This window comes from Loxodonta africana, chromosome 2 (assembly GCF_030014295.1).
Source record: "Loxodonta africana isolate mLoxAfr1 chromosome 2, mLoxAfr1.hap2, whole genome shotgun sequence".
NCBI classification, from domain to species: domain Eukaryota; kingdom Metazoa; phylum Chordata; class Mammalia; order Proboscidea; family Elephantidae; genus Loxodonta; species Loxodonta africana.
The window spans coordinates 150,494,791-150,519,506 of record NC_087343.1 but is presented as its reverse complement, the minus strand read 5'-3'; the positions used below and the strand labels follow the sequence as shown (position 1 = coordinate 150,519,506).

Genomic DNA, 24,716 nt, shown 5'->3' with positions numbered 1-24,716 from the left:
AAATTTGCTTGTAAATTAAGACAGCCAAAAGTCCACCAGGATATGACAGGAGGGATTCTCATGTTGGTAAAATGAGAAATAATACGGAATTCAATTCAAAGACCCCAGGAGGCTGCCAGCAAGGAACACTGCCAACCTGTTTTGAAAGTACAAAATAAAGACACTTTTGTTATTTCCCTGGAAGGGATGTAGAGTGATGTTGATAAATGCTGTTTCATGTGCAGATAAAAAACAAACAAGGCCTCACAGTAGTGAGAGTCAAAAACTAGCAATGATAAAAGGAACAGGAGAGGCCTAGCAAAAGGCTAACAGCCATTGGTGAAGTGGCCTGAGAAGAAGAAAGGGCTACTGTGCTAGCTTAAGAATAGTTTATAAAGGATTTGCTCTTTCCTGCACTTGGACTCTTAGATGCTCACTAAATTATACTTTCCGATGTGACAGATATTTGTGCACACTGAACTTGAAATTGTAGAAAGAAGTACCCAAAATATAGGTATTTGAATTGGCATTAAATATAGGAGTTTATACAGATAACCTCTAGAGACTGTTCTTGTATACCTATTCCCTTGAGCTCCATAGACTCAAAGATCTTGAAGAATTATAGACCTGTTTGGTTAAAACAAAATTACAGTTTCAGAAACAATTCAGTCATGCTTTAAGTTATTGGGGTTGTCTTTGAAGTGCAAACCATGGAAAGAAACGATAGCCTAGTTTCAGGAGGAATTGACCAAGCTGTAAGTGAGCTTCAAGAAGATATATGGTTCTAGAAAATACATTGTCGCACTTTTGGAATTTGTTATTCATAGGTTTTGCCGAGTGTTGCCTAGTATATATACATATATATAAAACAGGTTTTATTTTAAAGATTTGGATTTCTGCGAAGAGGAAACAGTGTTTTTAAGTATTTTAAATTTTATTCTCTTTTGACATAAAACTGTGGAACAGTCAAATAATCTATACCACGTTAGTATTCCTATAACAAAAACAGGTAAAATAGTATTTAGAAAGCAGTACCAGTAAACCTTATTTCATTACAAGCATTAGAGTGTTGAAAAGGTTGGTAATAGTTCATAACTTGTAATTGTCAGATGTATATGATTTAGATGTTAAAATCCCACATTTTTAGATAATCTACAATTACAAACCCATACACCCAGATTTTTTATAGGCTTTACGAACTAAAGAAGGAAGTATATAGAATGTGCAAGAGTCAAAGGATAAATAATGTTATCAGTATATATTAGTTATATTACCTAATTAAAGCAATAATCTGTTAATACAGCTATGGGTTTATTTCAGAAATTTAATTGACTATATTATTATTGATATAGTTATGTTTTCCAATGTTGGTAAAGTTGTTAAAGTTCTTCACTTTCATAGAGTCCAGATTGAGCTGCTAGACGCTGAAACTCTCCTTCTGGGTTAAAAGCTTGTTTCACATTCAAACCTCTCCCATTGAGTGCTAAATATTTGCTGAAAGTTGGTCGAACACGTAACTGCTTAGGAGCTGGAAGAGTTTGTTTTGGATGGGCTGAAATAGATAAAATAAAAGTTAATTCAGAAAACCCATACTAAACAAATTGGTTGCACTAGATATTTATTATCAGACTGGAAAAAGAAAAGAATCAAAACTGATTCTGTGTGGGAAAAATTCCTCAGATTTCACACTAAGCTGAGATTTGCAGTTCTTGTTAATCTTCCTGGTTAAGTCCTTCATAACACCTTGGTTGTTTGAATGACAAGGAGCCCTAGTCGTGCAGTGGTTAAAACGCTTGGCTGCTAGCCAAAAGGTCAGCAGTTTGAACTTACCAGCCCCTCTGTGAGTAGGAATCTACTCCACACAGTGGATTTGGTTTAGTTTGTTATAATGACATACCTGTAACATCTAATCTTGTGTTGCATGTGGTCACTCCAGCTTCATTAACTGCAGACACGGTATACCATCCAGCATCTTTCTTGTTTACATCTTTTATCAGTAAAGTAACTCTTCCAGAGTTATCGTGATACAAGCTGAAAAGAAACATTAAAAAAAAAAAGAAATTTCAGGAATTTATTTTCTTACGAAAGTTTGTTATGTCTCTGATCTACAGAAAAAAGAAAAAAAAGTTTGAAAATTCTGAGCCTGTATCCAGACAAACAACTATTGGTTTTCTTGAATTAAATGTCCTCCTTTAATCTTGTTTATGTCATTTATTTTCTTAGCCATCTTTCTTTATTGTTAGTAAAACTAGACGAATTTATAAATGCATGCCATTTTTAGTGCGTTTTGAAGTATATCTGGATTGACCCAAATAAACTCTATGTAAGTCTAGAAATACTCATCCTACCTTATTCGGTCAGTGTTAAATTGTACCATTTCATTATTTCTTTTCCAGAAAAGCTTTGGTGGAGGTACAGCTGAGATCTGGCATTCTAGTTTCACCGTATCTCCCTCAAAAACTTTTTTGCTCTGCGGTTTGTAGATAAACATTGGTGCTCTTCTGTGTTCTTTTGCTACATATTAAGAAAAAGATTGCAAGTATTTGAAATATTGGGAAAAAAAAGCATTTAATCAAACCAGAGTATTAGGAAGTTTGTACACTGATAAAAAGGTTTTGAAAGTAACAAGATTAAAAATCTATTTCAAAACTTTATGCTTTAGATTCAGGTAAAATAACATACAAAGCTATTATTATACCATTCAGAGTTCTAAAACAGTAATGCAGTGATACACTGCATGTATAATCATGTTTCATGCAAAGAATTTGATATCTTCAGTTATCATCTCACAGAGATACAGTATGAGTGGTAGAAAGAGCACCAGATGACTTGGTTTAAGTTCCCTGTTTGCCCTACCAGGTATGCCAAATTGGGAAAAATGTAACTTATTTGAGCCTCAGTTTTATCTATTGTAAAATAATATCTCAGTAGTAGTGACTACTGTATCTACCACACAAGATTATTGTGAGGATCAATTGAGATAGGAATGAAGAGGCATTTTGTAAACTGTAAAGTAATATGTAAATGTCAGTAGTTATTATGATTTTACTTCAGATACCTCAGGGAGAAGAGGAAATGATACTATAGTACTGTATATCTAGCTTTTCTAAAGGAGAAATGATGAGGTTGGACACGTACCTGCCAAGATCTCTTTCAGCTCTAACATTATAGTATTTATGGAGCTATTGGCGCAAGAAGGTCTTGTCCAAAACTTTTTCTGATTCCCAGCTCAATTGCTTTTCCCTTAAATTGAGGCCTCTCAGTATATCACAGAGTAATTGTAAAGATTTTTCACTGATTTTGGTAGAATACAAACTCAAGAAAATTGTCCGTTCTTTAACTCGATAAAGATTTATATAATAAACAATGAATTATAGCAAAATATCTCTTATGCAATACTCTCTGATTTAAACCATTATAGATGTGATATATTTAAAGTACTTAAATTGGGAAATTTTAAAATAAGATGTCAGTTTATAAGAACTACCCTATTCAAGAAAAATTTGAGACATGAGTTTTTTTTAATTAGAGGTTGGTTTCCTAGTGAAGAGAACACAGTCTAAGGCTAAAAGTTGACATTTACTCTTCAGTTTTAAGCTATGCATAGATTATGACAGTTCTATAAAAACATGAGTCAGATTTGTTATTTTAGGCTGTAGACTAGAGGAATGACTCAACTAAATTTTTCACTTTGGAACCTTACAGTTATGCCTAGAAATGCTTATACTACCTTATTAGGTCTGTCTTATGTTGTACCATTTCTTTATTTCCTTTCAAGAAAGACTTTGGTGGGAGATCTGTCATTGTAGTTTCATTGAGTTTCCCTCAAAAACATGTTTTTTATTTATTTGTTTTTGTTATGTGGTTTATAGATAAAAATTGGTGCTTGTCAGGGTTGCATAGACATTAACCTTAAATACTGAGTCTTCTGAGCTTTTTAAGGTTTTATTTTTTAATGCTACTAGATTTTAAAGAACTCTCAAGAATCTCTCTGAAGGCTTACCAATGACATCCAGCTGCACAGTAAAGGTGGCCTCTCCTGCTCTATTCTTGGCAACACATACATAATCCCCTGTGTCTGAGGTTCTGACCACTTCAAAGAGGAGTGAATGAAAACCCTTCTCAGACACTATCATTTTGTGAAAATCATCTGATTGAACTGGTCTTCCATTTAGATACCATGACACATCAGGAGCTGGAAGTCCACTTACCTAGAAACAAAAACAGAAGTAAATGACAGAATTTTAAATTATAACATTACTAGAACCCATTTCTCCATTTATGAATTTTAGCAGTTCAGTATCTGAGTGGGTTTGTGATTAAAAACACAAAGTTGGAGCTCAAAAATAATTTTTAACAGAACAGAAGGAAATTAAAACCCTTGAAGTTAATATAGTATTTTCATACTATTTCACACCACATCTAGCTCTTTCTCATACAACCTCAGGCTATTTACGATCTTTTAATTACTGTATTTAGAACATTAATATATGTTATATTGGTCTCTGCAAGGACTATGGCGGTCATATGGCTTTTCTTGCTAATACTGACTGCAAATGAAGTCCCAGAGGCACACATACGTGAGGCTTGCTGATCTAATGAATAGCCTGTCCCAAACAGAGTGTTCCTCAGCTATAATTCTGGTTTATAAATGGCAGTTTGTTAAATGTCTTCACATAAGCTGTAACAATTAAGTCCATAAACTGACTTTTATTTATAAGGAATCTGGAAAAACAGTTTACAAAAAAAAAGTCCTTCCCCAAATGAGGATAATAAAAACAGAGGCTCTCCTAAAGTGCTCTTCTAGCTTGAAGAATTCTTCTAGGCCAAGAGAAAGCAGGGCAGCTTGGATTTTTTGATGGAGGAGAATTGGAAATCCTGTTGTTATAACAGCTTCACTTCTATGGAGTATTATTAGATCGTAGGCACTATTGTGGGAGCCCTGGTGGTGCAGTGGTTAAGTGATATGGCTGCTAACAAAAAGGTTGGCAGTTCAAATCCACCAGCTGCTCCCTTGGAAACCTTATGGGGAGGTTCTACTCTGTTCCCTGGGTCGCTGTGGGTCAGAATAGACTTGATGGCAACAGGTTTTTTGGTTTAGGCACTATTGTGAGTACCTTGTACCTATTTACTCAGTTAATCTTCATGACTTTATAAAGTGGGTACATTTATTATTCCCATTTACAGATGAGGAGACAAAATCACAGAGAGGTTAGTAACTTAAGGTTGCAGAGCTGGGAAGTGGCAGAGTCAGGATTCAAACCCAGAGTTTGACTTGGCTCCAGAATTTGTGTTCTTATCTACTGTACATACTGCTTCTCAAGCTATGAAGTAGGAAGATGAAATTTTGCAAAACTTAGTATCCCGTTGTTAATTTTCTCCCAATATTTTTGAAATCTTCTCTTACTTTAAAGTCCATTCTGCAGAATCTTCCTTCTTCAATTGACATATTCTCTGGCACTTGAATGAAACGTGGTGGGTAAAATTTCTCCTGGATTGCATCCTGATCATTCACGTCTCCCCTTGAGGATGATCTACTTCTACAAAATGATTTTAACAATAACTGTGCATAAAAGTTGTCATTGTTCTTCCTTTCATACAAATATAATTTAGCCATCAAATTTGAACCTCCAGTTCTAACACCCAAAAAAAGACCAGACTTACTGGTATAACAGATACTGGAGAAACCCTGAGAGTATGGCTCTTTCACAATCTTTTAACTCAGTACTGAAGTCACTCCTGAGGTTCACCCTTCAGCCGAAGAGTTAGGCCCATAAAACAAAATGAGACTAAAAGGGCAGGGAGAGAGTGTTGACATGTTGTGGAGTTGGCAATGAGTGTCACAAAACAATATGTTTAACCAGAAACGAATTTGCTTTGTAAACCTTCACTTAAAGTACCATTAAAAAAAAAAAAAAAAAGAACCTCCAGAGTCTACTGTTTGATCTGGTAGTATAATAACAATGGAGAAAAGACCTTAGGGCTGTATTTAGCTGTGGGATATTTGATGATTGTTAGAAATTATAGTAATATAGAAACATCTGGTACAAATTAATGCACCTGGATTTCTTTTTAAAAGTGTCACAAATAGACGAAGAAAACAATCTATTCAAACGCAGAGCACTGTTCTTGTGATCTGTTCTTATCACGTGTGCAAAGATTGTATAATTAGAATTGGGTTTCCATGGCCATGGGAAAGTTGTTAAACATAGAAATGTGGTCCTGGTTAATTTGACCAAAACGTTTGAAAACTTCCCCTGAGATAGTTCTGGTAATTAACATAAAAATTTTGTTGTCATCTTGGATATTAGAAAATTCATGTTGTTTTAAAAGTAAGCTTGAGAGCTTTGTAAATATTACATTTTTAAACTGAAAACATTTTAAGTACACAAAAATTTTATTTTTACCTTACTTGTGATGTCGGAACTTGCAGTCGTGCGTGTTCTGAGACGTGCGGCTTGAAATTAAAACAAAGTGAAAACGTTAACATGCAGTTGTTGGCTTGAAATATAGCCGAATTAAGTAGTTGTAGTATAAAGGAACATTTCTGTTTTGTTCTGTGATCTGCTTCTGCATATGTAGTAAAAGATGCATTTGGGCTGTACTTGATAGTTATGGTTAGTTCTGTATATTTAGCTTTTAAGCACTTAAAATACAGTGTACTATCCTGCTCTAGCAAGAAAGTCTCAGGAGTAATAGGGACTAATCTTTGGGTATTGATTATTTATGAAAATTAGCCAGAATTTGAATTGATGGTGGTTCATTTTTCAGATGATGACTTCATGACAAAGGGTGACGTGCCCCATGGTATATTTGAAATGGGAGCACAGAGTACAGATTGTCCTTTAGTAAAACAGGAATAGACATGAAGTCACTAGCGTTGGCAGTAGATTCAGGGTATTATGCCTACTGCTCAAAAGTGGCACCGACAGCAGTAAACACACACTGGATTGGAAAATACTTCCCTTTTTAGCTCATGACACAAAACTGATGGACACCATGGAAGATATGTGTAGAGCTATGAAAAAGCTTGGGAAAACAGTATTAATTACTTTCTGCTTAATAAAGGTATATCAGGTTTCAGCAAACATCTTTTAGGGTTTATATCTGAGCACCAGAAAATTTTATTTGAGAATCAAATCAGAAATTAATGAAAACCGTCATGGAATTAATTGATTAAGTATTTATTCAATGACTATTTTGTATATTTCACTGCACTTGGCATAATGGGAGATATGAAGAAGTGGAAAATATAGTCCCTGTCTCCCAAACAACTGAAATATGTCTGTATAGGAACATAGAATATCTGAGTACAAATTATTTATTTTGAGATATATCTATTTAGCTAATGTATTTTGTCATTTTAAAACAGAATCTTATAACTCTTTAACAACAATTTTTGCTAGCCTTAAAGTTCTTTAGGAGTCCCTGGTGGTGCAAGTGGTTAACATGCTTAAGCTGCTAGCCAAAAGGTTGGAGGTTCAAGTCCATCCAGAGGTACCTTGTAAGAAAAGCCTGGCAGTGTACTTCTGAAACATCAACCATTGATAATGCTGTGCAGCATAGCTCTACTGTGACACCTAGGGGGTCGCCGTGAGTTGGAATTGACTCAACAGCAGCTAGTTAAGCAAAATGTCAGAACAACTGGACAGTTCGGTGATCAAATCAACTAATTTTTTGGTTAAAAAATAAAATTAATCCAATGAAAACTCAAAATATGCTAATTAAGTGTTTTACTTTTTTCCATAGTGGAGGTGATATTTCAGTTATACCATAGTTTGTTGACATTTTTTGTATTATTTGAGTATAGCGTTTGAAATGTACATTAAAATGTAAGATTTGTCTTTTCTGATTTCATAGTGATATGGTTGCTGTCTTTTTTCTTGGTACTGTAACCTTCATTTTAAAGGTATTAAAAAAATGAATGAGGAAAACAATACAACCTTTCCCTTGGAATCATATATTGTGCACTTATAAGCCATCATTAATAGAATGTTGCTTTGTGTTATTTCTGTCAATAGAGTTAGATTTGTGTCTTATTCTTCTTGTAATCTCCATACGAGTCCAGAGCCCAGCACATAGTAGGGTGCTTCATATTCATATAAATTAGTTGAATGAGTAAATGAATACATGAGATAATCAGTAACCAAGTAGATTAAAGTTCTGTTTTCAGTTTCTGGTTACTTATTCTGATAGACCCTGCTCCATCATTTTTAGTAGGTCTAGTCCCATTAGGGCACTGGGTTTTAGTCCCATTTAGGAAACCCTGTGCTACGGCTGCTAACCAAAGAGTTGGCAGTTCAAATCCGCCAGGCGCTCCTTGGAAACTACGGGGCAGTTCTACTCTGTCCTATAGGGTCGCTATGAGTCGGAATCGACTCGACTCAACGGCGCTGGGTTTAGTCCCATTGAACAGAAACAAGAACTATTTTGAGCTTCCCATACTTGCTTCTTCCCTCTGGTTCCTAGTTTCTTGTAGGCTTGTTGGGAGGGGATGAAAGGTATCCAGAAAAGGGAGACAGAAAGATAGAGCGATAACACTTTGGTCTGCCTGTGCAACTGTACATTTCTCTTTGGGGTTAAGTTTACGTGTTAAAATTGACTTGATTAGGTACAAGCCTGTGGGATACTCACTTTATGCCTTGCTTAAAGTTAATCCCTTCTTAGAAAGAATGCTTTTGTTAATTTTACAGTCATTCTTAGAACCAGTACTCAATAGAGTTTTTTTTTTTTTTTTTTTTAATAAAAAGCAATTTTGGATACAGGAACATGGCAAAAGGAATTGGATATTTCATTAATACTACAAGTATATTTTAAAACATTAAAATGATAAACAGCTTGTAAGAAAAGGTTTGATTACTATGGTTTAGAGTTTCATCTTCTGTTAAAGATTCCCAACTGCAACTCTTTTAATCCAGACATAGTGGAGAGTCCTAGGGCTAATGAACTCCTAAATGTCTAGATTAGTAGCCTTCTGGTGATTTGACTTTTTGATACTTCATATCTAAAAAATACCAGGAAATGGGGTAATTTTTTTTATTTGTCTACATACTGCACCCTGTCCTGGCCCTTATATATCTAATAGAGCGTGGAAGGAATTGACTAAATTTAAATGCTGCTTATGCGCATTTAGAAAATTGAATAAAGAAAAGTGCTCCAACTAGATAAAGATTATTTAATTTACCTGTAGTGAATCTTGTGCCTCATTGTCATTTTGAGCTTGAAATACAGCAGCTGCGTTCTGTGGTCCTAGCAATCTGCGAGCCATCTTCTCCTCATATGTTAGCCGCTTTAAAGAAATGAGTTATTAAGGAGGTAGTTATGAGATCTAGTAAAAGTTGTTTTGTACAGCTCTATCTTAAAAGTACCACTCTAAATCAGAACTCCAAAGAAGTATAATTCTATCTACTGAATTACAGATATTAAAAAAAAAAACAAACAACATTTTTTTAGTGATACAGCATTTTCCTTTCCTTCTAGTGCCACTTCCCTCACCTATAATAAAGATTCACTTAGGCTTTCTTTTCGCTTCTAGGAAAGTCAGGTATAGTCGCTCTTAAAGAAGGGTCTCCCAAGTAAAGGGAAATTCTCCCTCCTTTTTCTGCATGTTCCAGTCTACTGTGTCTTTAAATATAATACTGCGTGTTCTAACATTTAGAAGTAATTTTACTAAATGAAGACTGAATATTTGTATTAATTTCTAATTGAAAGCAGTGAAATATTAATATATAGGAAAATCTGGCAACAAATATAACAGTATTTGGATTAAAGGCATGTAGTACTGTTGGGATTTTCAAAGATAAGTGACTGTGCAGTAAGTTTTGCATAGTAAGAATGACAGCTATTATTATTTTTCTGTCAATATTATATACCAAAGTATAAAAAGAAGCTGAGTTGTTAGTATTTCCCATTAGTATTTGGCTATCAGACGTATTTATACAAGGGTAATGTTTAAAACCAAAAAATCAAATCATTCAGATTGATTTGCTTCACTCTTTTACTACTGAAAACCAAGAGGTGATTTCATGTAGAGAAATGTAGAATAAGACCCAAATATTTCCTCTTTTTTAGATAATCCTATCCCTTGTTGATTATATGGACCGTAGATCTGTGAGACAGAACATTCTTATTCAGAATAGATTTTATAGCTTAATTGGCTTTTTGTACAAAATAGATATCTTGCGCACTTGATTTCCATTGTGAAGAAGGCTGTCCTTGCATTTCAGCTTTCTTTCCAAATCTTGAATCAAAGCTTCTTTTGATCCTTGTATTTCGTGGTCAGGAGTCCTTGGTGTGGGCTTAGCATTTACAGGTTGTTGATAGCTTTAAAAACGAGAAAGAAAAGATTTTTTTTTTTTTAAAGGAATGTCTTTAAAGTAAGATATGGTATGTAAAATAGCATTGGCCTCATTTTGTATATCATTTTTAGATAGATTTTAGTTATTAGTTACTACTAGTTTACTAGTGTTATTAAAAAAAAAAAAACAAAAAACAATTGCCCTGATAACAGCCAAGAAGGATTTTATAGGAATGATTACCAGCTTTTTTTCTCTTCTAAATCTCGGCAAATGAAAATTAAGTGGCAGGAGGAAGAATTTAGGTTAGGCATAAGTAGAATGTCCTTTGAAGATCTTCCCTAAAGAATGTGAGAGTAAATGATAGTCTACCTAATGGCAGTTTGAGAACTCTTCCAATCTTACAGATGAATGTCATAAATTTGATTTATAGGTGTGCTGGAGCTCACATGGGCTTTAGAGAGTTAATTTTTAGCATTTCTTCTCAGCTCCCTGTGATCTCATGTTGACAGCTTGAAATTGGCAGTGGTAGAGGCATTTATACCAGGAAAGTCAGTAAATGCCACAAATCATGGCTCCTTCCTCCAGAGCTGATTGCTAAAATTTTATCACCCCACCAGTGGTACTTAGTGAATATTCTGTTGCTTTGAATGGAGTCTACAGTTTACACAGTCTGTGGTTTTCCTATTAATTTCATGTTATTCTAGAAAATTCAAGAATTGTACATCATAAATAAGTTAAATAACAAATAACTTCTAAAGTAACTGCAGTTTCTTCAATATTGCTGAATTGATTTTAAGGGAAAGAAAGGAATGATTAGAGGGGGAAGGAGAAAAAAAATGTAAACTGCAAAAGGGGATTTGGAACAAAAAGAAGGCAAATTTGAATAGTAATCGGAGAGTTTGGTTCAAGTCTTTATTCTAAATTCTGATCCTAAATTTTCTTCTAAAGTGTTCTTGCCCTTCCCAGCATTCCCATCTTTATTCTGATAGAGAGCAGGGATGGTATTAATGAGCCCTGTATTTTTAGATCTGTTAGGTGACTCACACTTTTCACAGTGCTTTGTTCAGTGTCTACCTAGTTTATTCTGGGGCCCTGAAGGTGCTAGCTTATATCAATCAGTTTAATGTGAGAAACTTGGACACTGCCCTCAATGAATGTGTTACCATTATCATAATAAATGTTCTCCAGTTATCCAGACAAGGCAGCCTTCATCTGGTCTTTGACGTGTTCCTATTCAAATATTCTCCATGATCATTGAAAGGACTTGTGAGCTAAGTGGAAATGTATCTTCTCTGAGTGGAGTCAGATGTTTTTGCTTGTTTTGGGAACTTGGTTAGTAATCACTAGATTGTAAATATGCCAAAAGAAAAAGGATGTCTTATTACTCATTGTTGTATTTTCTATATCCACTAACACAAAGCCTGGTGATAGGAGATACTCACTATATGTTAAGTATAAATGAATGAATGTTTTTTCATTGTATTCAAGATGCTCCGTATTAGAAGTTGATGATACACATTTCCCCTCCTACCGTTTTAGGTCTGCCAAACCAAGGCCAAACCTATTGCTGTCAAGTCAATTTGACTCATAGTGACCCTATAGGACAGAGTAGAACTGTCCCATAGGGTTTCCAAGGCTATGATTTTTACAAAAGCAGAGTGCCACATCTTTCTCCTGCTGAGCGACTGGTGGGTTTGAGCCACCAACCTTTCAGTTAGCAGCTGAGTGATTAAATACTGTGATTAAATACTGTGCCACCAGGGTTCCTTAGGGCTCTTTAGGTCTGCAAAAAACCCAAATCCATTACCATCAAGTCCATTCCAACTCATACCAATTTTACAGAACAGAGTAGAACTGCCCCATAGGGTTTCCAAGGCTCTAAATCTTTACAGAAGCAGACTGCCACATCTTACTCTCAAGGAGCCGCTGGTGGGTTCAAACCTCAGATTTTCAATTATCAACCGAGTGCTTAACCACTGCACTACCAGGGCTCCTGCATTAGGTCTGCAAGTTTCTCTATGTTAATCCTTAATTAAAGTTTGATTTGTCCAATTAAGTAAACAATTAAACCAAGTGTTTAAGTAGTGAGCTTTTTTTTTTTTTTTTTCCTTCCTAACATTGAATTCTCAGGTCAAAGTGGCAAAATTCCTTTGGGCTTATGTATCTCGTATTTCTCCAACTGTATGAAGTTATAATAGCCCTATTGTTTTTTTTTTCCCCACACCAGGCTGCCATCTTTATGAAAGTTACGCATTTGTTAAAGTAAATTAGCATTAAATAATTTTTTCAGACGGTCATAATATGAGAAGTTCTGAAAGATTATCATAACCAAACCTATTTTACTTGCACATTGCTTTACAGGTCTTTATTTTTTCTGTCATTAATTATCCAAATCCTTGATTTTGTTACAGATAGAAAACTGAATCACTGAGCAGGTACGGTACTTACTGAATGCCACACAACAAGCTTTTGGAAAAGGAATAATTAGCATTAAAAGAGTTTCCCTCAATTTCCAGTCTTTGGTTCGAACAGTTGAATAAATGCTTGTCTAAGGGCTTTCTACCAAGGAAAAGCTAAATAAAGCTTTCAAACTTCTCTAGGTCGGGATCAAAGGATTATTTTAGAAGACAGGGCAAAGTTAAGCCCATCATTACAATGAAGGAGTTGTGCACAAATGTTCAAAGGGCCAGAGCTTTTCACCCTGTACAGCTGGACATGGAACGGGTATCAAGTGGCTATGGGAAGATTAAAAAAGTTATCTATAGTTGCTGAAAATGGAACAGCTAAAGCTGAATCTTTGATCTCTGGTTTGGGGACCTCCTATGCTTTATTTCTTATCCTCTCTACTTTTTCTTTCTTCTTAGGTCTGTGCACAAAGCTAGGTATGTGTTTGAGGCTCACTAAATACTTGTTTGATAGCTTTATTTTCTGGGTAGGTATTTAGAATAGAATTGAAAGACTTTGCTAATAAAAATATTATAATCAGAAAAGGTCGTTTTAAATGGAAAAAAGCTCATTATAGGAAACTTGGAAATAATAGGAAGCTTGATGGAAAGTAGTCATCTAGGTAGAGTGTACCTGGAAAAATCTCTGATGTGTAATAATGGTATAATGTGGATTTGGAAGAGAAGAGAGAATGGGTTCTAAATCCTTTAAGGCATTCTTTTAAAATATTAGGTCAAACCTATGAGATTGCCATTTTTGTAGTCAGTTGACTCTCAGCCACTTTAAATGGTTCAACCTACTATCTATAGAATTCTGACAAATGTTTTTGGCTTTCCTGATTTTTAAAAATATTGGCGAAGTTTCTTTGCAAGTTGAATTGTTAACGCCAGCTAAGTGTCCAGAGTTGTTGCCAGTAGAATTTTTAGAAAAATTAACTTAAAGAAGACCAAGAAATTATCAAGAATTTCGGGGAATCTGTCAATCCTGCAACAAAACATATTTCATCAGTTTGTGAGGTGCCTCTGATTTAATTCTCTGATGTTCTAGCCAAGCCAAGGAATAGGAAAACTGATAGCCCTAAGTTTGCGTAAGTACAAAGTATTCAGTCCATGTTTTAAAAAAAGCACAACCACTATGTCCTTCGTATCAGGTTCTCCTAGGACAGTTTTAGAGTTGTGGAAATAGTACAAGCTTGCATAAGACTGCAGGTATTCTTCCCTGTGTTTAGATCAGCCCAGCCAGTGTGAACAGTGTGGTTTTAATTACCAAAGGAAACCTTAAGGTCATGAGTCTTCATCTACTCAAGTCTACTTATCATAGTGAGGAACATTCATACACTTTAATGCCTGAATCCCAGATTTTTTTTTTTTAGTCAAGTGGATCAGAGGGGAAAATGGATAGGAAGAAAAGACTAACACAGAAGAAACTCAATAGTCTCTACTTATGTGAGAGGAAATCCTAGCTGAAGAAGAGCAAACAGGTGTTCTTCATCTCAGCTGAGCCCAGAACCAGAGGAATTAAATTTGTAGCATAAGGAACTTAGCTTAGAACCAGTTCTCTGTTCTTGAATGTGTTAGAAATCATTTTTTTTAAGATGAAAAATAATAAGTAATTGGATGTAGTAAGAAGTTATTTGAGTTCAACTCAGCCTGAACACTGGAACAATGAGTCAAATGGCCCTTCACTGCCAGTACCCTCATTCAAGGTGTTCTTGGAGAATTACAGAATGAGACCGTGAGGTCACATTGCCTTTTTAGATAGTGAAGAATGAACTGCAGCATACCACCAAAACTCAGATATAAGCTCACTATACATGCAAGTGTATATCCACATATATATTTTTAGAAACTCACTTACTTGGAGTCCACAGTGGAAGGTATTTTTCTGCTACTGTAATCAGGCTGTGATGGTAATACGGAGCTGAGGAAGCTGGCTGGGGACTGGTTATAGGTGGCTGCAACCCTTTGGCCTGGGTTAGAGCTAGTGAGCTGCTGGGAAGAAGCAGGGAAGGCTGAGGAGGACATGGTGATGTGAGAGCTCACTGTTGAGGAAGCAGAATATCTTTGCTCTGTGCACTGGCGGGGTTGGATGGTAATGGAAGACTGTTTGGTCTGGCTAGAGAAGCTGGCAGTTTCTGATCCAGGAGGCTGCAGTCTGGAGCCACATGGGTTTTGGGACTGGATGAAGTGTTTTGGACGTTCATAGTTAAACATGTTTAGCTGGTATATGGAAGATGAAGGCAAGTTATTAGTATAGAGATTTGCTCCTGGAGGGGTGAGGTCCTGAATTTGGGGCTGCAAGCCTGGAATTACGGAAGGTCGCAAGGAATCAGAAGCAACCTTGGTCTGCCCCTCCTTGTTGAGATCCTGGGAATACTTTGATTCTGGCTTTGATGGATTGGGCTTCTCTTGAAGAATATTGTTCCTTCAAAAGGAGAATATGATTAATGTAAGCCACGATATTTGTTTAAACAACAATACTGTTTATCATCTTTTGGAGCTTATATGCTTTTAAGGTAGCCTTAAGGTGGAACTTTCTTGGCTTCTAGGCTTCTCCTTCCTTTATCTCTGTCTTTGCACAAAATGACTTTTTCCCTTAGAATAAGAAAAAGGATTCAGTAATGTTTGTCCCCGTGTGATTCTTAAGAAAGCATGCTCAGGGACTTCAAGGTGTAGGAATGCAAAGTGGAATTTTCCAAGTGATTATTATGAAAAGAAATTCTGTGATGTTACTCAGTTTGATAGTTTAATAGTCTCATGATTAGCTTTTGCCCAGAGGCCGTAGTTTCATTAGCCAGAGAAATTTTATGATTTAAAATTAATAGCAGTTAAATAACATTTCAGTTTTCATTCAGTCTGAACTTTTCCACTCATCAAAACAGGTTAATAGACCTGATATATCAATTAATTCACGTCTTGATGATCTGTGTTGAATAAAATCTTGGTAAAACAAGGAAAGCAATATTCTTCTTCTGTAAAGAACATTGCTTTAATGTCCATATTTATTCCTTCACTTTTTCACAGTTTCACAAAATAGAGTGAACGACTACAATTTACTGTCGTCAGCTTCGAGTGGAATCTTTTTATTATACAATTCACTGTCTCTTTATTGTGCCGGAATTCCAGATCGACCATAGTACCAAGCTAGATGATAAATTAGGAGTGTGAGCATGTATGTGTCTGTGTTACTGACTGTATTCCAGAGCCATTTGTAAACTTATTCTGAAATTTTTAGATTATACTTTCTAGTTATAAGTTTTGATGTTCTCTTACTTAGTTTTATTTTTTATTATTTTACCTACTTAGTATGTAGTTTAGACTAATTTCAAGATTATTATTAGCTCCTCTTTTACTTTTGAAATGGCAAATGGGAAGTACAGAAGCAAGGTAACCCTGAAGTTAGCCCATACCTTACCAAGAAAGGGAGGGTGACATTTGTCTCTCAGTGAACTCTGCAGTGGCCTTCCTGCCTTCCTACAGGGGATCCCTGTCATTCCTTACATGAATAATTTGCCACTAAAATCAGCCTTTAAGGATTATATTCGCCCCTGATTTCTTTCATTAGTATTGCCAGGGCTCCATGGTAAACCTAAGTAGGACTATGTATGTATAGACTTACACACAAAGACTAGCCATATAAATTATTGTAACACTGGTCCTGTCTTCATTCAAAATACCAAGTAATTTGGTTAAAAATACATTTAGTTTGTTTTAAACAATATAAATCAACACTGAGTTAATGATAAATCAAAATTTTAACTAATAAAATTAACCAAATTGTTTTAATCAAGTCTTGTAATCTTTAAGTGTTCTATCTCGAAGAAAATATCATTGTTAATAGAACTTTTCCAGATCCAAACAACTTCATCCTAGGGTTGTGTATGTATTTTTGAGTCAAATTAAAACTAGCACTTACAGGAAAGAACAAAAGTACAAACAGCCAAGAGAAAAACTCTAATGGGAGAGAAAAAAAGCATGCTTTTTAAGTTATGTATTCCCTAATTTCAAGTTTATTGATATAAGTACCTTGAACCAGAGTGCATTTCAGTAATGACCTACATTAGGCTTTTAAATTGTTGGGGAAAAACATCCAGAAGGGGGCTTTAACGAGATCTTCTCAAAAGAGACTATATTTCAAGACAGGTAATTTTATAACCATGAGTTGTATTCATTCCATTGCAGAAGTGAATCTGGAGTTTGGTTCTTAAATTCCTTTCTGGGCAGGTGAATTATTCAGACTATTTCAAATGGCAAAAAAAATCTGTTTAAGAAATATTAAATATTTTCCAGAATGATTTCCCATTTTTTCTTTATATATATGTTCAGAATGTCAACTATCTTGTACATTTTGGTATTGGCCTCTATAATTAACAATTACTAATATATTTTAAAGCCAATTAAAAGCACAGTCTTTCAACATTTCATTTCATTCATATTTCAATGAAATTTTATACAGACATTTACATAGGTAACTTTAAAAGGCTTTTCTTTATGCTTGTAGTACTGTACAACAACTCAATTCTGTAATAGATTCTATAATATGGCAGTATCATTTTATTCCAAATTATATTGCATAAATTTCAAAGGTTTTATAAAGGACTACCCAGTCTGCTATTTAAAAAATCTTAGACTTTTTTTTTTTTCCTATCTCTAATATAACACAGACTTACAAAAAAACTGAGAGGATATTTTGAAGCCATAGGGCATCACCACATTGCGTGAGATCATTTGCAAGGAAAAATGATGATTTAAAAATAATGACACACAGCTACCTTTTCCTCTACCCTTTCTATAATGATTTCAAGTTTCAGTGGAATGAATAAGTCATTTTCTCTTCAGATCTTTGTATAATATTACGATGTTGTGGCTTTCAGACTGTTTATCGGAAGATCACCTTTGAATACACCCCTCTGATTTGGGGGTAAAAAAAACAACCCAAACCCAAAACTGTAGCAAGAATAAAGAAGACACTTACCCGTAGTTCCAGAGGGTGCCAACTGGGTTTTACCCACTATCAAAGGGAAGGAAAAGGCATCCCCTTCCCTCACAGCCTAATCTAGTGGCTCTGTGCTTAGTATTATAGCACCACTGACTTTTATCAGCTGCCAGACAGTGACATCTGATGTGCTTGCTTGTCCATCTACCTATGCTGGCATGTCAAAGTAAGAGTCCACAATCTAAACAATATCTCAGATGTCTTAGTGATATTTAGGGAGTGGGATTACACGGGCTTCTTTTCCAGGCCTCTTTATTTTAGGCATGAATTTGACTATGAGCTTTAGTGAGCTTATGTAGGGGGAAGTGTAGTGAATTGGGAAGCGGGGAAACGTAAAAAGAAAACTTTCAATTTCCTTATTGTGGTGGTTGCTTTGAATTGTCCCTGTTGAAGAGAGAAGAACTAAAAGAGAAATTATCAGTGTTCTAAGACTGAAGTGCTTCTATCTAGAAAGACTCTTCCAGAGATAAGGCCGGTAATGAATGAGCTCCAAATTGATTGTATTGAATAACCCTTCATCTGATGATTTTTTTTTTGTGTGTCTTGCCAAATAAGAGTGGGGGCAGAGTGGAATTTAAGTAGTTCCAAGAAATGATGTGTGGTCTGGACAAAGGCAAGAGAGCAGTGTCTTATTGATATGTCATTGGAAAGGTAGGGAGGTGGAAACACATGATTTGTTTCATTTTAGCGAGTTTTCTGACTCCGTATCACATATGCCCCCTCGACTCAGTACTTTTACTCTAAAGGAGCTTTGAAACACTTAAAAAACAACCAACTAAATGAGCAATCTATACAATTAGGGCTCTGTCTGTCAAAGAGCTTTCATCTCCTTTCACTCCTAACAGTTGTACAGTTTCCTTTCTCTTTTTGCCATGGAGACCACCTTGGTATTTAGGTTTTCGCTTTTGTGTAGGGAGATAAATAATTACAGAGGAAGAAACCTTCAAAGAACAAAAGAAGTGGTGGAGTGGAGTGGGTGGTGTGAGAGTCAGGCCAAATGAGTGGAATTATCCGCATTTAGTGGCTTCAATTTTGGTATGATTCTGTTGTGTAAAGTGTATCTATTTTTTCCCCTCCCTCATGGGTACCCCAATTTTGATTGAATTACCACATACATTAGGCTCCAAAATGTAGATGTTTGAACACATCTGAGCCATATCAAATTCTTCACAACCGACTTTGTAGCTGTGCCATCCGTTGGTGTTCAGAGAAAATTTGACAGCTGCCCACTGGGCACGCAGCCATTACGTACGTAGTAGAAAAAGTGCACTAGACTTGGTGAGTAGGTGGTTGCTGACAAAATCTTATTTCAGGAGTCCCCCAAAATATTTCTCCACATCTGCTCACTGATATCTCAAATTCCATTAATAGGAACAAAACCTTTCTATCCAAATTAGAATTCCTTATAGACTTAAAATGCAAATGCAAAGGACATAATTAAAAATAAAAAGAATAGCCAACACATATAGCGCTTACTGTGAGCAAGACACTATTCTAAGCATTTTAGATGTGATATATGTGACTGATATTTGGTTCTTTTCTGAGAACAGGGTTTAATTAAGGCAAGGAAGAGGGAAGATTAGATTTGAGGTCCCTTTGTACGTGAAAGTTTCAGATATGCCCCACTGGCCAAGTAGGGAAGATGTCCAGGACAAACTGGTAAATCTCCAGTTTTCCCTAGAACAGGTTCTAAAGGTACCACAGTTGAGGAAGAATTTTAGTTCCATTTATTCTTTGTCCTTTAAGCTTTGCCTCTTCTTTTCCCTAGGCTTTTTTAAGACATAGCATCAGTTGCAGTGTGATAGCTCCATGGTGCATCAAGACGAGGTTTTCACTACAATAAGGGGATCATAGGATAACTTAGGAAAGCTAAGTAGGTTCTCTTTTATGACCCTATTCCCAGTTGTTAATGGTCAGTATTTAATAATCTATTATGAATCTGTTTTTCTGCTTTTTAATATTTGTCTTGCTTTTTTAAGTGATGTTTTGTTCACAAATGTGGCTATTTGATTGGTTTAGTTGCTTATTTGAGAAAAATCATAGAACCCTAAAACTAAAAGATTTTTGTCTCTAAATTATCGGTAAGGTCCTTTCGGTAAGTCTTTTTAATACCCCACAAAATGTACTATCTGACTAAAACCTTTCCTGTTACATGTTAAGGGAATTCCTTCTTGTCCTGTCATGGCTGGAAACAGGGTAGCTGTTTTACTGTCACTCATTCATTCCCTATGCCTATATAACTCTTGTTTTTTAAAATGTAAAGTATATATGCTACTATAAAAATTGTACTCTGAATTTCTCCTAAAGTCAGAGGTCAGATGCATGTCATCTCTCATTTCTGCTTTGTCAATTGAAAAAAGGTCACATTGAGGATAAAAGAGCTAAAGGTCAAAGAAAGTTTTTTTTTCAGGTTACATACAATTTACTGTGATTTTATTTTCTCAAGTAGGAAATAATAATAATGGACTCCACTGGATTTGGAGCCAAACAGTAAAATGATAATATTAATTTGTCTAATGCTCTGCAACTCTCTAGACTCATTAACTTTCTTATTACTTACTTTAGAGACCTGATGTGAGTGTCCGCTCTGCCACATACTTGGTGTTAACCTTAGACGAGTTGCTTAATATCTCTGTGCTTTAGTTTAATATATTGAAAAAATGGAGGTAGTACCTGGTTTACCAACCTAAGTCACAGGGTTTCTGAAAGACTCAAATAAGATGGGAATTCATATAATGAACTGTTATATGAGTGTATCTCCTCAACTAGATTAAAATTTTTTTCTGGAGGAGAGACTGTTTACTATTTACTTACCTTACATAATATGGGTTAAGAGCTGTCTACTAACCAAAAAGTCAGCAGTTCAAATCCACCAGCTGCTTCTTGGAAACCCTCATGGGGCAGCTCTCCTCTGTCCTGTAGGGTTGCTATGAGGCTGAATTGACTTGACGGCAGCAGGTTCGGGTTTTTGTTGTTGTTAATTGTAGACACGTGGTAAAAACTTAACTTTAACGGAACTTTACCGAATAGTTTTCCCCACAGATGATTTTATTAAAGAAGATGGGACTCCCTCATAGAAGATACTGTATTATAAACTTAATTAAGATCTTTTTAAGTCTTAAAAGGCTCAGTGCTAAACACAGCCCATTTAAAGGTACCGACAAATAAAGGTTTTAGCAATCAATATTGGCTATCTTCCCAAGGCAAGCCTAGTCCGGAAACTGACAGATACGTGCAATGTGCTTAATAAATGTTTGCTGAATAAGTTGCAGTCTTATCTATTGTCCCAAACATGCATTTTTTATTAACCACATTAGGAATCTTTGTTTACAGGAGTAGCTACTTGCCAGGCAACAAGAGAGCCCAGAAGTTAAAGGGGTTCCAGAAGACTGATGCAGAAATCACAGTCAGGCTGTTATTGGAGAGATAGTGATGCTGATGAAATACAATGCAGTGTATAGGGCATTCCATGAAATAATGAATAGCTACCATTTATTGAACACTTACTGTATACTTCACATACATTGTTCCAAGTCTGTTGGTCTCCAAAGTCTAAACTCTTTCTTTTACTGTCTTCATTGCAAAAAAGATTTGCAGAAGTACCTATGCCAGGATTATGGAGGTATGAGGAACCATCCCTCAACAATATGATTCAGTCTTCTACGATTTTAGTTATTTGTAGAATGAGAAGCTTGAAGTAGATGACCTCTGATTCCTTCCATTGCTAACATGATCTATTTCTCTCACTTCATAGGCCTAAATATTACTGAAGAAATCCATTCTTAAAAAGAATTCCAAGATCTTTTTACTGTGTAATTAACAGAGGTTACATTTAGTTATATTAGGTAAGCAGTCAAGAATGCTAATTTATTAAGTTTTATTAAAGGTACAGTTTAGGATGGTAAAATATTTAGTGGGCTATGTTAGATATTGTTAGAACAAAAATTTTTAAATGACTTTTAGCACCAAGTTGTAGTTTTTTTTTTGTAATCAATATTTTGGTTTGAGATTTGTGTTTGGGGGAGTGAGTGAAGGGAAGGCAGATTGTCGTAACTGGTTGGCAAATTCACTTACTGAATTATCTTTCCATTTTTACTTTGTCCTTTAAACATAAGGACAATTCTATCTGTATTTTAAGGCTGACCATGAAGAAACCAGTATTACCAAATTTATGTATTTACATTGAGACAGAACACTGAATTCTATTTGGGGAAAAGACGCTATTTCTTCAAAATCTTGTGCTATTTCAGCATTAGTGATTTTTCTTTAATGTCTCTGTAACAAACCCTTAAATGTGGACCTAAGCACATAAATTACTATTCCAGTCCAATGGTGAAACGCATGATGGAAGGTAAGGGAGAAGTGATGACGTTAAAGTGATTTGTCTCAATGTAAACTCACTGAGGGCTAGAGCTTTGTCATGTTCTTTTTTGCGTGTACAGAACCAAGAAGACTTGTTGAATGAGTGAATATTAGGTCTGTCTCCCCTTACCATTGTTGTTGTAGCTCAGAAGAATTTTCATGGATGGTGCAGAAATCCTCCTTTGGAACCTGGATCTCATGTTCAGTGTGATTGACTGGTTCAGGAATAGCTGGCATAGGATTTATTGGGGTAGTGGCTTGCTTTCTGTCCTTTGTGTAGCTTTCACTGCTCCAGGGAAAGGAGGTCAGTTTTGGAGAAAATTTCCTCATGGGTAACTTTGGAGAATTCTCTGATTGCTCCACTTTTCCTTCTGAAAAATACAATTAGTCAGTGGTTCAGATAGAAGCAGAGAATCTTCCTCTCGGTTCAGGGCTGAATCCTAAAGAGTAATTACCTGGGGAAACAGAGAGCCTTGCTGCAGAGACTGCAGTCCCAGCCTCATTTTCTACAATGCACCTGAACTCCCCAGAGTCTTCAGGATATACTTCTGTGATGATCAAGGTGCAGACTTCCTCTGGAAAGGGAAGAGGTTCACTTGGTTAGCATATTTGGATGCCCAAAATTTAAAAAGCAAATGAACAAATAGTTGAGGGAGGGGATGTTAAACCAAAAAACCCCAAGCCTGTTGCTGTCACGTTGATTCCTAGTGACCCTATAGGACAGAGTAGAACTGCCCCATAGAGTTGCCAGGGAGTGGTTGGTAGATTCGAACTGCTGACCTTTTGGTTAGCGGCCAAGCTCTTAACCACTACAGCAACCGTACTACAAGGGAATGTTAGGAGAAGTTACTGTTGTTAGTTGCCGTAGTCAGTTCTGACTCATGGCGGCAGCCCCATGTGTGCAGAGTAGAACTGCGCCGTAGGGTTTTAAAGGCTATGACCTTTTCGGAAGCAGATCACCAGGCCTGTCTTTTGAGGCACCTCTGAGTGTGTTTGGACTACCAACCTTTCAGCTAGTAGTCAACCACTTAACCATTTGTGCTACCCAGGGACTCCTAGGAAAGAGTAGGTACCAGGAATAAATATTCCTGAGAGTTTTTTAAAAAGCTGTCTGATTAATTTTTTTTTTTTGCCTTCTGAATGGGCTCATGGAGATAAATCTTAAAAATACAACCTAAAACAATCCCAGCGTGGTTCTTATCACCTGCCTCTCAAATATGTCTTTACTAGACTGAGTTCTCTTGAGAGCAGGGATTATACCTTATTTCCTAGCTTCGGGATTTCCGTAGCTATAATGCTTAGCAGAAAGGTCCTATAAAACATTTTTCTGAACTAAACTAAAAGCTACCATTGCCATGGTACTTAGACCTAACATTTAGTACAGAGATGACCACTGTGTGATGTCCAGCACGCTTACTTCCTGGGCAGCCGACAGTTTGGATGTTGATGTCAGGATATCTCTTTCTACTGCCTCTTTGTATAGCTCATGAGTCACAAATACTAAGCCAAAGGGAATTAGAGGGATAATGCATCATCAGTGAGGGCAGGGACCTTGACCATATGGTTCTCTGCTGTCTCTTCAGTGCCGTGAACACAGCCTGGCCATAGCATATACTCAGTAAACATTTGTTGAATTAATTAATGGATGATTGAATACATTGATAAATCCTAGTTATCCTGCTTCTGTTGAGTCAGTTCAAGAGTTGGCCTAGGGCAGCCTCAAAAGAACTCTAGAAGGCAAAAGTAATTTAGGAGACAAAGTCTTCTGATGCTAAATTTGCTTTAATCATTTATCATCAAGATGTTGAAAGTTTGCACTTACCGGGAATAGTTGATAAACAAGCTTCTGAAAGATCAAACAAGAGAAAAGAGAGATAATTTAAATGATGATTTAACTGATTTAGTTGGCAAAAGGGGCCATGTACATATGAGAAATAACTTACAATAAGTAGAAAGTTGACTATATTCTGGAGTTACAGATTATAACTTCTGTAGAAACTCAGAAAAGTTGTAAAATAGAATGAATGCTTAGCAGGGTGCTAGAAAAACTGGATTTTAGTACTGGTTTTTTTTTTTTTTTTTTTACTGCTATATTACTTTATGTTCCTTTACTTCTCTGGACCTTGAAGGTTAGATAAGATAGGATCTCTTTTCTGAATGTTACCCATCCTGAGGTGGTTCTAATCCGGAAGTAGCCTTTTTCTCCCGAGAATCCCTTTCTCTTAATCTGTCCGATTAAAATAAAAGTAAATATTACATTACAAAAATGCTGTGGAAAAATACACAAAAATGTTAATAGTAGTTTTATCTTGGTGGCGAGAGTATGGGCAATTTTTAATTTTTCTTTGTGTTTTTATATATTTTCCAGATTTAATATAATAAGCTTGTATTACTTTATTTTTAGAAAATGTAATAAATGTTTTTTTAAAAGAAAATACCATATTTTTTTAACACAAGAGATGTTTCTTCCTAAACGTGATATACAAATGTTCTCGCCATCTTGAATTAATATTTTAATGAGTATATTAGCATTCGGTACAGGAACTTATCTTACTAAGCAGCGAGATGACATAGCGTAACTTTGGAAAATACAGACTTTGGAGCCAGTTACACGTAGCCTTAAACCCTGGCTTCTGC

At 35.8% G+C, this 24,716-nt stretch overlaps 1 protein-coding gene across 1 annotated transcript; it reads right to left on the bottom strand.

Moving 5' to 3' along the window:
* Nucleotides 1-1,168: 1,168 nt before the first annotated feature.
* MYOT (myotilin) lies at nt 1,169-14,935 on the bottom strand. The gene is made up of 9 exons (XM_003404511.3): nt 14,580-14,935; nt 10,167-10,302; nt 9,164-9,268; nt 6,387-6,436; nt 5,387-5,519; nt 3,983-4,190; nt 2,328-2,493; nt 1,877-2,010; nt 1,169-1,531 (listed from the first exon to the last, which is right to left on the bottom strand). Exons 1-9 carry the CDS (start codon nt 14,933-14,935, stop codon nt 1,359-1,361), a joined length of 1,461 nt encoding a protein of 486 aa, XP_003404559.2. The 3' UTR covers nt 1,169-1,358.
* Between the last annotated feature and the right edge of the window lie 9,781 nt (nt 14,936-24,716).

Excerpts from the sequence above, each read along its gene's own strand:
- MYOT (XM_003404511.3), bottom strand. The coding sequence starts at position 14,935 with ATGTTTAACTATGAACGTCCAAAACACTTCATCCAGTCCCAAAACCCA. Across the intron at positions 10,303-14,579 it reads CCTTCCACTGTGGACTCCAA|CTATCAACAACCTGTAAATG; the intron begins GTAAGTGAGTTT and ends TCGTTTTTAAAG. Across the intron at positions 2,011-2,327 it reads TTTAACACTGACCGAATAAG|CTTGTATCACGATAACTCTG; the intron begins GTAGGATGAGTA and ends GTTTCTTTTCAG.